At 35.4% G+C, this 13,357-nt stretch overlaps 1 protein-coding gene across 26 annotated transcripts in view; it reads left to right on the top strand.

The window, feature by feature from the left end:
• Positions 1-13,357, top strand: part of sgip1a (SH3GL interacting endocytic adaptor 1a) — a 98,757-nt gene that overhangs the window by 56,274 nt on the left and 29,126 nt on the right. For 23 of the 26 annotated variants that reach the window (XM_048199861.1, XM_048199868.1, XM_048199859.1 and 20 more), the window contains 6 exons: positions 3,414-3,477; positions 4,344-4,368; positions 4,986-5,006; positions 5,167-5,229; positions 5,354-5,411; positions 5,721-5,899. In XM_048199861.1, the coding sequence (XP_048055818.1) occupies positions 3,414-3,477; positions 4,344-4,368; positions 4,986-5,006; positions 5,167-5,229; positions 5,354-5,411; positions 5,721-5,899 (410 nt within the window). The remainder of the gene's footprint in view (positions 1-3,413; positions 3,478-4,343; positions 4,369-4,985; positions 5,007-5,166; positions 5,230-5,353; positions 5,412-5,720; positions 5,900-13,357) is intronic. The other 3 variants (XM_048199862.1, XM_048199878.1, XM_048199877.1) reach the window with 1 other exon arrangement.

The following is a 13,357-nucleotide window of genomic DNA, read 5'->3' as shown; positions in this document are numbered from 1 at the left end:
AACACAAAGTGAAAATTAAGTGGTATTTTGGGGTTACGGGAACAACGGTTATCTGAGATGCTGTGCAATAAAATTGTTCCACTGTTTAGTCCAGTTATCCACTATCTTTTTTGTAATAGTGGGCTCTGTTTTCATCAAATTTAGACCCTTTAATGAGCCTGGAAATGTTTATCTTGAATTTTGGCCAGAATGAACAGCCAAGTTCCACCATGTTCATAGCAAAACAGTTATTTTCTTCCTAAAATAGTGTAAAACAACTTAACCACTAATTACATAAAATCGTAACTGCTTCAAACCTGTTTCAAGAGCTCTTTGAATATAAACATATTATTAATTTATCCACCCTGAAAGGCAGAACTGCTGGATTTCTTTTGTAGCATTATAAAGACCCACATACTGCACTCTACCAGAAGATCCTGATTAGGTAATTGTCTACTTAATGCAATCATATTGCTAAATATCTAAGCCTGATTCATTTCAAAACTGTTCTATAAGGGACAAATGATTTGAAACAGAGTTGACACATGCCAGAATGTTAAGGTATACAAAGACATAAAAACCAGTATAAAGAGAGTGCCCTTAACTGGTCACCTTGTTACTTTTTGAGGCCACTCTAATATATTATGTAAGCTGCAAAAACATTTTGCTGCCATTGTTTCTTATTTTTGTTCTTCTGTTCTTGTTCTATTGTATCTATTTCTATCTGGCAGACCCATCGGCCATTTTAGCAAAAACAGATATATACATATTTTTAATTATGTAAATAATTTGTGTTTTATATGTATGTGTGTGTGTGTGTGTGTGTGTGTGTGTGTGTGTGTGTGTGTGTTAGAAAAAACATGTAGATATCGTTTTTTAAAAAGATTTTATAAACAAGACAAAAATATAATAAAAAGCTCATCTAACATTCAGATGTTCAAAAGACCTGTCCATTTTTAAGTCACCTTAACCTGTTTAATTCCCTTTACAGAGCAGATCTGTGAATGCAGCTGTCAGTTTGTTTTCACATCAATCTCCAACACTTAACCTCTGGAGATTTGTATGTTTAATATTTAGTACATTTTGTATATTTAATTACGTGCTCAGAAAGCACAACTCTGTCACGCTTGTGAGTCATCACTTTACGGCTAGTTCAAGTGCACAAAGTAGAACGGCTAATTTCCTGGTATTAAATTTAGTGTATTTTCTCTTCTGTGTTTGTCTCTTTGTAGCACACTTCACTAAACGTCCTCTGCACTGTGAACTCTCTGTACATTTGCTCCTTCTTAGCTATCATGGCTGACTCATTTTAATCAGACAAAAGGAACAGTTACTTTGAAGAAATGTAGCAAGAACAGGAACATGTAAGGACACTGAAAACATAGACGTGGAAAAGGCAATGTCTGGGAATTTCTCCGATGGCTCTCTGAAATAGATTCTCTTCTCGCCCTCAGCCAGACAGCAGCGTTTGAGCCTGTGGATGTGTTAGGAAATATTTTGTAAAGATCAATAATGCCATCCGCCATGTTGGAGCTCCCTGTCACTGCAGAGGCTTAACTAGATCGAAGCCTGACTCAGAGTCCTGCAGGCCCAATAGCTATGAGGCAGACATGCTTCTGCTGCACAATCATGTCCACATGACTTTATGGGTATTTATTTACTCTAACTTGGGTTTGAGGATGTTTTGGCTGTGTTAATTATATGGACACTGTGATTCATTTTACTCCAGAGAATATTTATCAGTGTGGGGTTATTTTTGAAAGTCAGTTGCTGTATAGACATTTACATTGAAGTCTTTGCTACAAAAACAGCTCTTAACCAACCATCAATGTTATGAAAAGACAAAACATCATCAAAAATGGAAAGACTAACATACAAAATGCAAACTTATTGCTGTGGCATACAGAAATTGTAATTCCATTAACACAAAATATTTATAATAATAAAAAATGAGTATAAAATGGCAGCCTTTAAATCACATGTAATATACGATCCTTATTTGCTAATAATGCGAGAACTGACTCTTGATCTGATAACACAGTTCAACCCTAAAGCCTGGTTAAAATCTACCTTGGTTGAAATTGAAATTAATAATGTAGTTGAACCTTGCTTAAAGGATTAGTTCACTTTCAAATAAAATTTTCCTGAAAACTACACAGTGGAGTCCATTGAAGTCCACTATAAGGAGAATAATCCTGGAATTTTTCATCAAAAACCTTAATTTCTTTTTGACTGAAGAAAGAAAAACATGGACATCTTGGATGACATGGGGGTGAGTAAAGTATCAGGAAAATTTTATTTGAAAGTGAACTAATCCTTTTTTTTTTTTTGAATGAATAAGTGAACATAATAAAAACACACTGTCATAAGTTAATCTCATTTTATTTTGGTTTAAATTGGGAATTTAACTTGTGCCCAAAATTAGAATATCACATAAAACATTTGCAAATAAACCAGAGTTTCCATCCCATGTGTTCAAGAGAACAAAAACGTCACTTTCTGGGAAATTGGCGCAAAATATCTGTAATGAAAATGGAAGTTGCTGCAATCAGGGAAGCCACAGTTGCACTTTTTTTCCCCACATCAGATGAAACACAATAAATGCTGTCATGTTATCTTGCGTTTGGATGCCTGATATTTGGGAATGCAATCATGTTAGACGCTTATGGAGGTCATTATACCAAATCATTCTGAAGACAGTCTTTGGCTCAGGCATTTCAGAATGATCAAACCAACATTTGAGATGCTGTGCAATGAAATTGGTCTGATGGTTAGTCTAGTTATCCACTGTTGAGGCAAAGTCATGTGAGGTTTTTGTTGTGCATCTAGTTCATGCTCATGTCTACTTATCGGATAAAAAAATTGTATCATCTTCAGTTGAGCGCATACGTTTTTTATGCACATTTTTAGAATTTATGTGCATCTTGCCATTTCCATTCAGCGGTTTTTATGCGATATCCCAAATTGGGCATAAAAGTAGGTGGATGGAAATGTGATATTGGAAAAAATGTGTATATATTTTTTTTCTAGAATAAAGCTCTTGTCAGAAAATTGTGACTCTTAAAGGAGATGCCAAATGATTTTTTTTTGTGAGTTTGCTAAATGCTAATGCTTTCTGTCTTTGATATTTGTGATGCCGAAATCAATTTTGAATCAGCAGTCGGCAGTGTGATTCAATAATGGATTCTGTTCATTGTTTGATCTGAAATGTCATAGGTCTTTGGACATAAGCCGTTTGAACGTTTTCTTTTTTACAAACATCCACCCACCTACATTCACACACAGGCACACAGATACACACACCTACAGTTACAGCACAATACAGTAAATTCATCCAATGCCACATGTCTGTTTCTATGAGGCTGTACTGTGTTTTTGTGACTTTTTGAGCCATATCAAATCAGACCACTAACAGATCTCTCTGCACCCCACAGGATTGAAAAAACGCACCAGGAAGGCCTTCGGGATACGGAAGAAAGAGAAGGACACTGACTCTACGTAAGATTCATTAATTTATATACTGTACCAGGATTAACCCTATAAAGCCTGCTGTATTATATTTGATACACAAATTTCTAAGGCCTCTAAATTATCAACATGTTCAAAACTTTTCTTTAATACCTGCTGTACACAATCGTCTGATTGATAGTTTATACTTTTTTTCAAGTATTTTTTTAACAATTTTTATAACGTAAACAACAAGATTGACTTGTGTTAGTAATGACTTGTTAGTAAACACTTTTTAGACTGAATCAATGTAGGTTGACTTGATTATCCATACATCTTAATTTTTGGCCATATACATTTCATATACTATTTTGCTCAGGCTGGGCTTCTGAATAAAATTGAGATGTTTTTTTTCCCTCCACAAGTATGAACTCCATATTATCCAATATCATATAAGTCATAAAAGCCTGATGTATCAAATATGATACTCAACAAATACACATATGCAATTTTTTTTCTTAAGATTTTGTCTAAAGGTTCAATAAATTGTTCTATTAAAATGATTTTTCTGACTATTATTTCATATATCAGGCTTTACAGGGTTAATAAACTTATAGCAATAGCTGTGCTTCCAAAGGCAGGCTGATGGAGTTCTCTCACAAACTCATCAAAAATTTGCTGCTTCCATGCTTTGAATCCCTGTCCCCTGGGTGTGAAAAGGCTGTAGATAAATAGATGATGTCTGTTTTGAGAGTGTCTGTTTGAGGCCCAACACAGGTGTTTCTGTGCCTCAGAGTGAAGCCTGGCTAATTGCTTCTGTGCTTGAGTTGAAATAAGAGAGGCTTGCATGTTAAGTGGGCATTAAAGACCTCTTTGTCTCTCTCTTTGTCTCTTTCTTTTGTGTTCTCTGTTTTTAGGGGGTCACCAGACAGAGATGGTGGAGTAAGTACCTCTTAACTTGCAGAATTATTTCAAGAGCCAAATGTACTATTATTTGTATTTTGGAATTTAATTAGGGCTGCCAAAGTTGATGCATTAACATATGCAATTAATTAAATGTTTATTCAACATGTGTGTTCAATTCATTTGGTTCTTTGTGAATTCTGAGAAATGAATGATTTAAATATGAGCTAATTGAAGCTAATTAAAGCAGAAACTCAAGCACACATGTGCTGAAGAGCCTAGAAGGCCACCCGTTTATCAGTAAATTTTACTTCCGTAAACCTTTTTAATGGGTAATTTAACTATAAAATAAGCCTTTATGGAATTTAACAAAACTAAAATTATTTGCATTATTTGTATAGTAAAATTTTATTAACATTGAAGATCAACAAGGGAAATATTTATCTACAAGTGAAGCACAATGGTTCGTAAAAATGTTAATGCAACAACTGTTGGTGTCATTTGATATTTGAATAGATTGACAGCCCTTAATCAGTGTTAATGTAAGCATTTTTTTTTTCATTTGAAGCCTTATTTGAATTCAAGATAATTTGAAATGGTGGAAAATAATTCAAATGATGTCTTTATTTTGTTTATGATGGATGACCGTGACACAGGAACTCCAAGAGACAGAATCGGTACTGAATATAGAGACAGAATAGTCATTTAGCTAGAAGTGAATACACACTAAGCATCTGTAGATTCCCTCAGTGGCACACTTAAATAGGCCAAACCCATCAAATCTAAATATCACTGAATCTTAGTGATGTTACTAAATTTGTGTTCTGATTTGCTCAGCCACAGAAAAAGACCAATGGGGCTCCAAATGGCTTCTACGGGGAGATTGATTGGGAGAGATATGTGAGTTCATCTTTCATGATACTCAGTAAAGCATATGACAGCTCAAACCTACTGCATTAATGGCTATTTAAACTATTAAATAATACTACTGCTTCTGTAATAAAATCTCACTTTTCTTTTGCAGAACTCGCCTGAGGTAGATGAAGAAGGATATAGCATCAGGCCAGAGGAGGAAGAGGGAGATATCCTTTAATTGAGCCATAAATTGTTGTGATTAAATTTGGAATAATTGAATTTTGCCAATAAACAATGAAAATTGTATTTTTTAATTTTCTTTAAAGAATTATTATAATTTCTTGTGAAGAAAAACAAAGCTGTGAGGTATAAATTTTAAATGTGCGTTTTTTTTTTAAAGTTTTGTACTTGTAGTTTTTACAACCAATTTTTTTTCTGATTTTTCATTCTCAACAGATTCCCTGTGTAAGGTCTATAAAATTCTTCCACTGTTGTAATCATGGCAATTTACAACTGATCCCTTAACAGCCCTCCACCAGCCCCCAAAGAGAAGATTCACTTTTTCTCCTCCAGTGAGTCTGAAGAAGAGGAGGACCACCGCAAAAAGTTTAAGATCAAAATCAAACCCCTGCCAGCAGACGCTAACATTGCAGCTCCCTCGGTAGATGAATTAAAAGCCTCCGTAGGCAACTTAGCTCTGTCTCCCTCGCCTCTGGTGAGTCCAGTCAATGTTACCCATGCATCCCAAGCTTATGATGTCATTTCTTGTCACTTTTTCTTCCTTAAACTTAACATAGCAGAGAATATTTTGCCATGTGTTAATGGTTTTGTACTTTGAACTTATTTGGACATCCCTTACAAAAAAAATGACTGTGAAAGTACCATGGTAGAATGATGCTTATATAGGGTACAATGGGGCTAAAGGTACACCTTAAGGAAAATGTGCTTTTCACTACTCCCATAGTGTATGAATGTAGAAAAAATATTTATCAATGTATTAACACATCAACACATTTTGTGAGAAAATAAATCATTAAAGTTGTTTGTTTTGCTTAAAAATCGTATAAATGTATGAGGTGCCGAAGGGGGCCTTTTACCCCATGCTCAGGCATGAGGCAAAAAGTGAATGTAATATGGCTTTACAGTAGTAACAATAAATATATTTTAGTATATATGATTAATATCATATTTTTAAATATCATATGGTTTTTCTATAAATATGGTGGTTATCTCTAAGGTGGACACCAAACTTAAAGGATGTTACACATCTGAATCTAACCATGTCATGCCACCAAATGGAAAAGTCATGATGTTAATTATTGTGCCTTTATCCCCAACAACAGGGGTGCTTTTTACCCCAAATAACATACTTTTACATATTCTTCAGCATGTAAAGAAGAATTTTGTCTCAAAATATATTCAGTAATTTTAGTAATTTTCATTTGCTACTTGAATCTATAACATTAAAAAAAACAACAATAAATATTAGATCAATTTGGCACAGATTCAACTTTGCTCTGCTGCCCATGATTGTATTAAGAATCAGCCACATTTCCACAAGCATCTTGAAACGTGGATGTTTAAGAAAGTGCTGCGGCAAGTTTTGTGCCATCTAGTGGTTTAGAGGAGAATAAAAACTAATGCACCTTTTACCCCGGTGTGATTTTAGCCTTGTTGTACCCTGTTGATAAATGTAGTATTCCATGGTACGTCTATGAATCTATGCTTTTTTGTTGTTGTTATTATTATTGGCTATTATATTGATATAATGTGAGTAAGGTCAAGATCACGCCTGCTTCTTCTGGTTTATGATGACTGGAACTCTCAGAGCATGAAGAAGTTTGAGAGACAGTGTTTCTGTCATTAAAGACAGGAAACAGCTTGTTGCACTGATGCAAATTTTATATGTTCTGTATAAGGAGGCTTATGAAATGGAAGAAATGCTTTAGGTTTTTTATTACCCTCAATTTTATAGTCACATGATCACAAATGCCACAAGCCAACTTGCTTACAGTTGAAATGTCTTGTTTGTTTGTTTTTTTGTGTGGAGCCTTGTTTGTAGATATGTGGTTAATGTGAGGCTATCACACTGTGGAGGCTGGTTCTGGAGAGAGCAGCGTGAGCAGTTCAGATGGAGCTGCCTGCCATTTTAATAGTCCAAAAACGCCTACCTGCCATTTCACTAAAAACATTTTTGAGTTAACTGCATCCTGTTAGTTAAAGCTGTGTTAAGGAGTTTTAAATGAATTTTTTGTACCTTGAACATGTGCAAGAAAGTCTTTGTTTGTGTGCCCTACATACAGCATTCAGGAGGTAAATATGTCTGTCGGCAGCTCCTGTCTAATTATTCTCCACTGGCTCAAAACAGACTCATCTTGCAAAACAGTATTAAAATTAGCAAGATACATAGAACATTTACATTACAAAAGATTAATTTTTCAAATAAATGCTGTTCTTTTGAACTTTCTAAGTTTCTATTCATCAGTGAATCCAGAAAAAAATAATGATCATGGTTTCCACAAAAATATTAAGCAGATAATAAGCGTTGATGATAATAATAAGAAATGTTTCATCAATCAGCATATTAGAATGATTTCTGAAGGATCATGTGACACTGAAGACTGGAGTAATGGCTGGTGAAAATTCAACTTTGCTATCTCAGGAAATAAATGACTTCTATCTAAATAGTTATTTTAAATTGCAATAATATCACAATATTACTGTTTTAGTATATTTTTTATCAAATAAATTCAGCCTTGGTGAGCATAAGAGACTTCTTTTAGATAACATTTAAAAAATCTGATCAACCCCAAACTTTTGAACAGTAGTGTACATGGTAGTTCTTTTTTGTTAGTGTTGTTAGTGTATTCAGTTTACAATTTTAGAGGTGCCCTCGAATGAAAAATTGAATTTATCTTGGCATAGTTAAATAACAAGAGTTCAGTACATGGAAATGACATACAGTGAGTCTCAAACTCCATTGTTTCCTCCCTCTTATATAAATCTCATTTGTTTAAAAGACCTCCGAAGAACAGGCGAATCTCAACATAACACAGACTGTTACGTAACAGTCGGGGTGTACGCCCCCAATATTTGCATAATGCCAGCCCATGTTCCCAACATTATAAAAGACATTAGACAAGGGCAGCCAGTTAATGTCTGGATCTGTGCACAGCTGAATCAACAGACTAGGTAAGCAAGCAAGAACAATAGCAAAAAATGGCAGATGGAGCAATAATAACTGACATGATCCATGATAGCATGATATTTTTAGTGATATTTGTAAACTGTCTTTCTAAATGTTTCGTCTAATGTACTGTTAAATGTGGTTAAAGTTACCATCGTTTCTTACTGTATTTACGGAGACAAGAGCCGTCGCTATTTTCATTATTAAACACTTGCAGTCTGTATAATTCAAAAACACAACTTCATTCTTTATAAATCTCTCCAACAGTGTAGCATTAGCCGTTAGCCACGGAGAATAGCCTCAAACTCATGCAGAATCAATGTAAACAATATAACAGTATACAATACTCACATAATCCGACGCATGCATGCCGCATGCATGACGAACACTTTGTAAAGATCCATTTGAGGGTTACTGTATATTAGCTGTGTAAACTTTGTTTATGCACTGTTCAAGGCAAGCGCGATCTCCGTGGGCGTGGAGCAGGAGAATTAAAGGGCCAGTAGCCCAGAATCGGCTCATTTATAACGATGCCCCAAAATAGGCAGTTAAAAAAATGAATTAAAAAAAATCTATGGGGTATTTTGAGCTGAAACTTCACAGACACATTCAGGGGACACCTTAGACTTATATTACATCTTTTTAAAAAAAGTTCTAGGGCACCTTTAATAAATATTCTATAGCCCTTATTAGAAGACCATACAGATTACTAGTTTTTGCTGAGAACATTTTCCAAAGCATCTATCAGATTTTATGTAATATTTGTATATCCGTTTAACTCAAGTGAAAATATGTTGAGAACATCTGGTTCATATGGTATATGCAGTTAAAGAAGATTCCACAAAGATTATCAAACTCAAGCATTGACTTTTAAAAACTTTTCTTTTCAGTGAAGTCATCTAAAGTCCGTCTGACAGAGGTCATTCAGATGAGATATGATGTAGATGAGTCTTATCTGACTCACCGAGCGTGTTGTTATCTGGAGTCAGAGTGAGTCGGAGTTTCAGACGGAGTCTCTCAGACTGTCACTCTGTTCTCTCTCAATAATTCATCTTGGAAACTGGGCACAATGACTGTATAGTACGGCAGGCCTACTGACAGAGTGCAGAACGTGTCACATGAAGAACTTGCACTCTAAATTATTCACACACAGATACGTGTAACTCCGTCAATGAGCTTTCAAAACCTTTTTTGTGTCTTGTCAATCAGTCTTACTCAGATCTACAACTCGGGACCACCTACCGGGCCTTTTCTTGTTCTGCTTTGTTCCTGAAATTAATTGGCACTCAGATTGGTCTTTAGCTGTCACAAAGTAATTATCTTTTCTGGGGTTTTCATTAGCTCTTATTCCCAAAGTTAAGTTTGAATCTGCACGTCTATGAATTCCTCTCTCAGTATGCTCAATGAATGCTTAACCACATTCAAAATTTAAGCAGTTTTCTGAATGTTTTCAAACAGGTGACACCCCCTGTCTGCTGTTGGTTGAACAAATGCATATCTCCGCCCCATAATTCACATCATTGGTTGAGTCAGTGTTGTTGCATTTACTGGGCTGAACAGAATGCTCAAGCAGACAGAGCTTTGAATTAAAGCACCACAAAGATACAAGGCTTGTTCGACTTTATGGGGCACCGCAAAGATCGCCTGCCACCTGACAAAAGCAATGCATTCTGGTTAGAAAATTTGTCTGACTTTGATCGGTGCTGCAGCCGCCTTACGATCACATGTGCCATCGCAAGAGCAAAACGAGACCAGCCGTCTAGGTCAGGCACTGCAGTTGCTCAAAATCGGCTGCGAAAGCCTCAAACAAGCCTACAGTTTCCATCCAAAGTCACATGACTTTTATGATATGCATCTAGGAGTTCAAAAATTCAGATTTTTAAATGTTTTTGAAAGTCTCATATGCCCACCAAAGCTGCATTTATTTCATTCAAAATACAGTAATATTGTGAATTATTACTACAATTTATAATTTTTAAACTCTTTTTTTCTTTTAAAATGTAATTTATTCCTGTGATGGTTAAGCTAAACTTCCTGTGAAAGATAAACTTTTTAAGGACCCCAAACTTTTAAACAGTAGTGTATATTCAGTAAATGTCAACAAAAAATACTTTTTATGCACATTTTGAAAATTAGATTTGTGCTATATACCAAAATTTGCATAAAATATGTGTAACTAAACCCTGCTAATGGTTCATTTCTTAGGAAAATCATCCAACAAATAGCTTACTTTTACTTTCTTTATATTTTAAACATCGAATGACACACTTTAAGCAGACTTATTAAGACCTCAGTGACTGAAATCCACTTTGTCCAGTATATTGGAACGCCTGGCATTCCTTACTCATGAATTAAACATCAGTCACATGCCCGTCCTCTGCCATGGCAACCTGTGCGTATGTGTGTAACCATGGTGATGGATTATCCATGAATGCTCAACAGAAAAGTGTGAGCAAAGGTTGAACAACAGAAACCATACAATAGTGATCGTGCTCTCTCTCACTTCATCAGAGGAGAGTGATAATTCATACATCTTGTTGTATTCTCCACTATACTTCACCTGAGTAGTCAGGGCAGAGATATCACCTCCAGCCAGCCATCCAGAAACGCAGGGAGAGATAAATGTAATGGTGGGGTTACAGTCGAGCAAAAACAGAGCACAAAGGCATGGGGGTTCTTAATATAGCACACCTCTCGGCCAGGTGCTGGGTTCCAGCTGGTATTCATGTTTTATTGATAAGCTTTGCTTCTTTATTAAGCCTCTTGTATATGGGCAGTCATCCAACAAGAGTTAATAAATCTACACATGGCAAACACTGTGTGCTCAGAGCCTGTTTGATCATTCGACGGTCTTAAAGGTGCCCTAGAATTAAAAATTGAATTCACCTTGGCATAGTTGAATAACAAGAGTTCAGTACATGGAAATGACATATAGTGAGTCTCAAACTCCATTGTTTCCTCCTCCTTATATAAATCTCATTTGTTTAAAAGACCTCCGAAGAACAGGCAAATCTCAACATAACACCAACTGTTACGTAACAGTCTGGATCATTAATATGTACGCCCCAATATTTGCATATGCCAGCTCATGTTCAAGGCATTAGACAAGGGCAGCCAGTATTAACGTCTGGATCTGTGCACAGCGGAATCAACAGACTAGGTAAGCAAGCAAGGACAACAGTGAAAAATGGCAGATGGAGCAATAATAACTGACATGATCCATGATATTTTTAGTGATATTTGTAAACTGTCTTTCTAAATGTTTCGTTAGCATGTTGCTAATGTAGCTACTGTTAAATGTGGTTAAAGTTACCATCATTTCTTACTGTATTCACGGAGACAAGACTGTCGTTATTTTCATTTTTTAAACACTTGCAGTCTGTATAATTCATAAACACAACTTCATTCTTTATAAATCTCTCCAACAGTGGGTAATGTTAGCTTTAGCCACGGTGCACTATCAAACTCATTCAGAATCAAATGTAAACATCCAAATAAATAGCATACTTACGCGATTAGACATGCTGCATGACGAACACTTTGTTAAGATCCATTTTTTGGGTTATATTATCTGTGTGAACTTTGTTTATGCTGTTTAAGGCAGTCGTGAGCTTGGGGGCGGGGAGCACGAGAATTTAAAGGGGCCGCAGCCTGAATCGGCACATATTTAATGATGACCCAAAATAGGCAGTTAAAAAAATGAATTAAAAAAAATCTATGGGGTATTTTGAGCTGAAACTTCACAGACACATTCAGGGGACACCTTAGACTTATATTACATCTTTTGAAAACACGTTCTACGGCACCTTTAATTCCAAGCTGTGTGGCAGAATGTTGACATGCAGAAAGCCACATTTTTTTTAAAGAAATAGTTCACCCAAACTAACAAAAATGTTGCCATTTATTCACCCTAAATAATCCTGTATAATCCCATATGACCTTTCTTTTATGGAGTCCATGAGAAGAAATATTTTAGAATATCCTAGTGATTTTTAGAAGTGTTTTTCATTATGGAGACTAGAGCTGTGAAGTGTGAAGCTCCAACAATACATACATACATACATACAAAAATCCCTTACATCTTGTATGCTATTTATATGTTATTCAATAGTTTTTTTTTTTTCTTTTAAGGAATTAGTACTTTTATTTAGCATGAATGCATTAAATGGATAGTTCACCCAAAAATGAAAATTCATCATTCACTCACCCTCAAGTAGTTTTAAACCTGTATAAATTTCTTTGTTCTGCTGTACACAAAGGAAGATATTTGGAAGAATGTTTGTAACCAAGCAGATCTCGCCCCTATTGACTACCATAGTAGGAAAAAAAAATATTATGGCAGTCAATGGGGGGCGAGATCTGCTTGGTTACAAACATTCTTCCAAATATCTTCCAGAAATTTATACAGGGGGAGTAAGTGATGACAGAATTTTCATTTTTGGGTGAACTATCCCTTTAAATTGAACAAATGTGACAGTAAAGACATTCAGAAAGAAGAAAGTCATATACACCTAGGATGGCTTGAGGGTGAGTAAAGCTTGGGGTAATTTTCATTTGAAAGTGAACTAATCCTTTAATTTATCCATGCTGGCAAATAATCATGGTCACCCGACATGAATTATAAAATCCATTTTAGTACGGGCATTCAAAACCTGAGGGTCAACGATGTCGCATAGTAAAGTGATTATCAACAGAATCATTTCAGGCCGGGATTAATGTAAACACTGATATTAGATCACAGATACCAGTCATGTCTAAAGTGAATGTAAACAGGCGAGACAAAAAATTGGATATGGACAAAAGATCAGATCTGTGCATTAAGACTTGCAGTGTAAACCGCTTACAGACCCCTAACTTTTGAATGGTAGTGTATAACATTATGTGTCCCATGGACATATGAAAATCAAATACTATTTTGGAACCACATGAGTAATTGATAACATAATTAAAATTTTGGGTGAAATATACCTTTAATGTGCTTCTTAA

The sequence above is a fragment of the Megalobrama amblycephala genome, linkage group LG8, assembly GCF_018812025.1.
Source record: "Megalobrama amblycephala isolate DHTTF-2021 linkage group LG8, ASM1881202v1, whole genome shotgun sequence".
NCBI classification, from domain to species: domain Eukaryota; kingdom Metazoa; phylum Chordata; class Actinopteri; order Cypriniformes; family Xenocyprididae; genus Megalobrama; species Megalobrama amblycephala.
The sequence above is the reverse complement of the archived record's forward strand: the minus strand, read 5'-3'. Positions and strand labels throughout refer to the sequence as shown.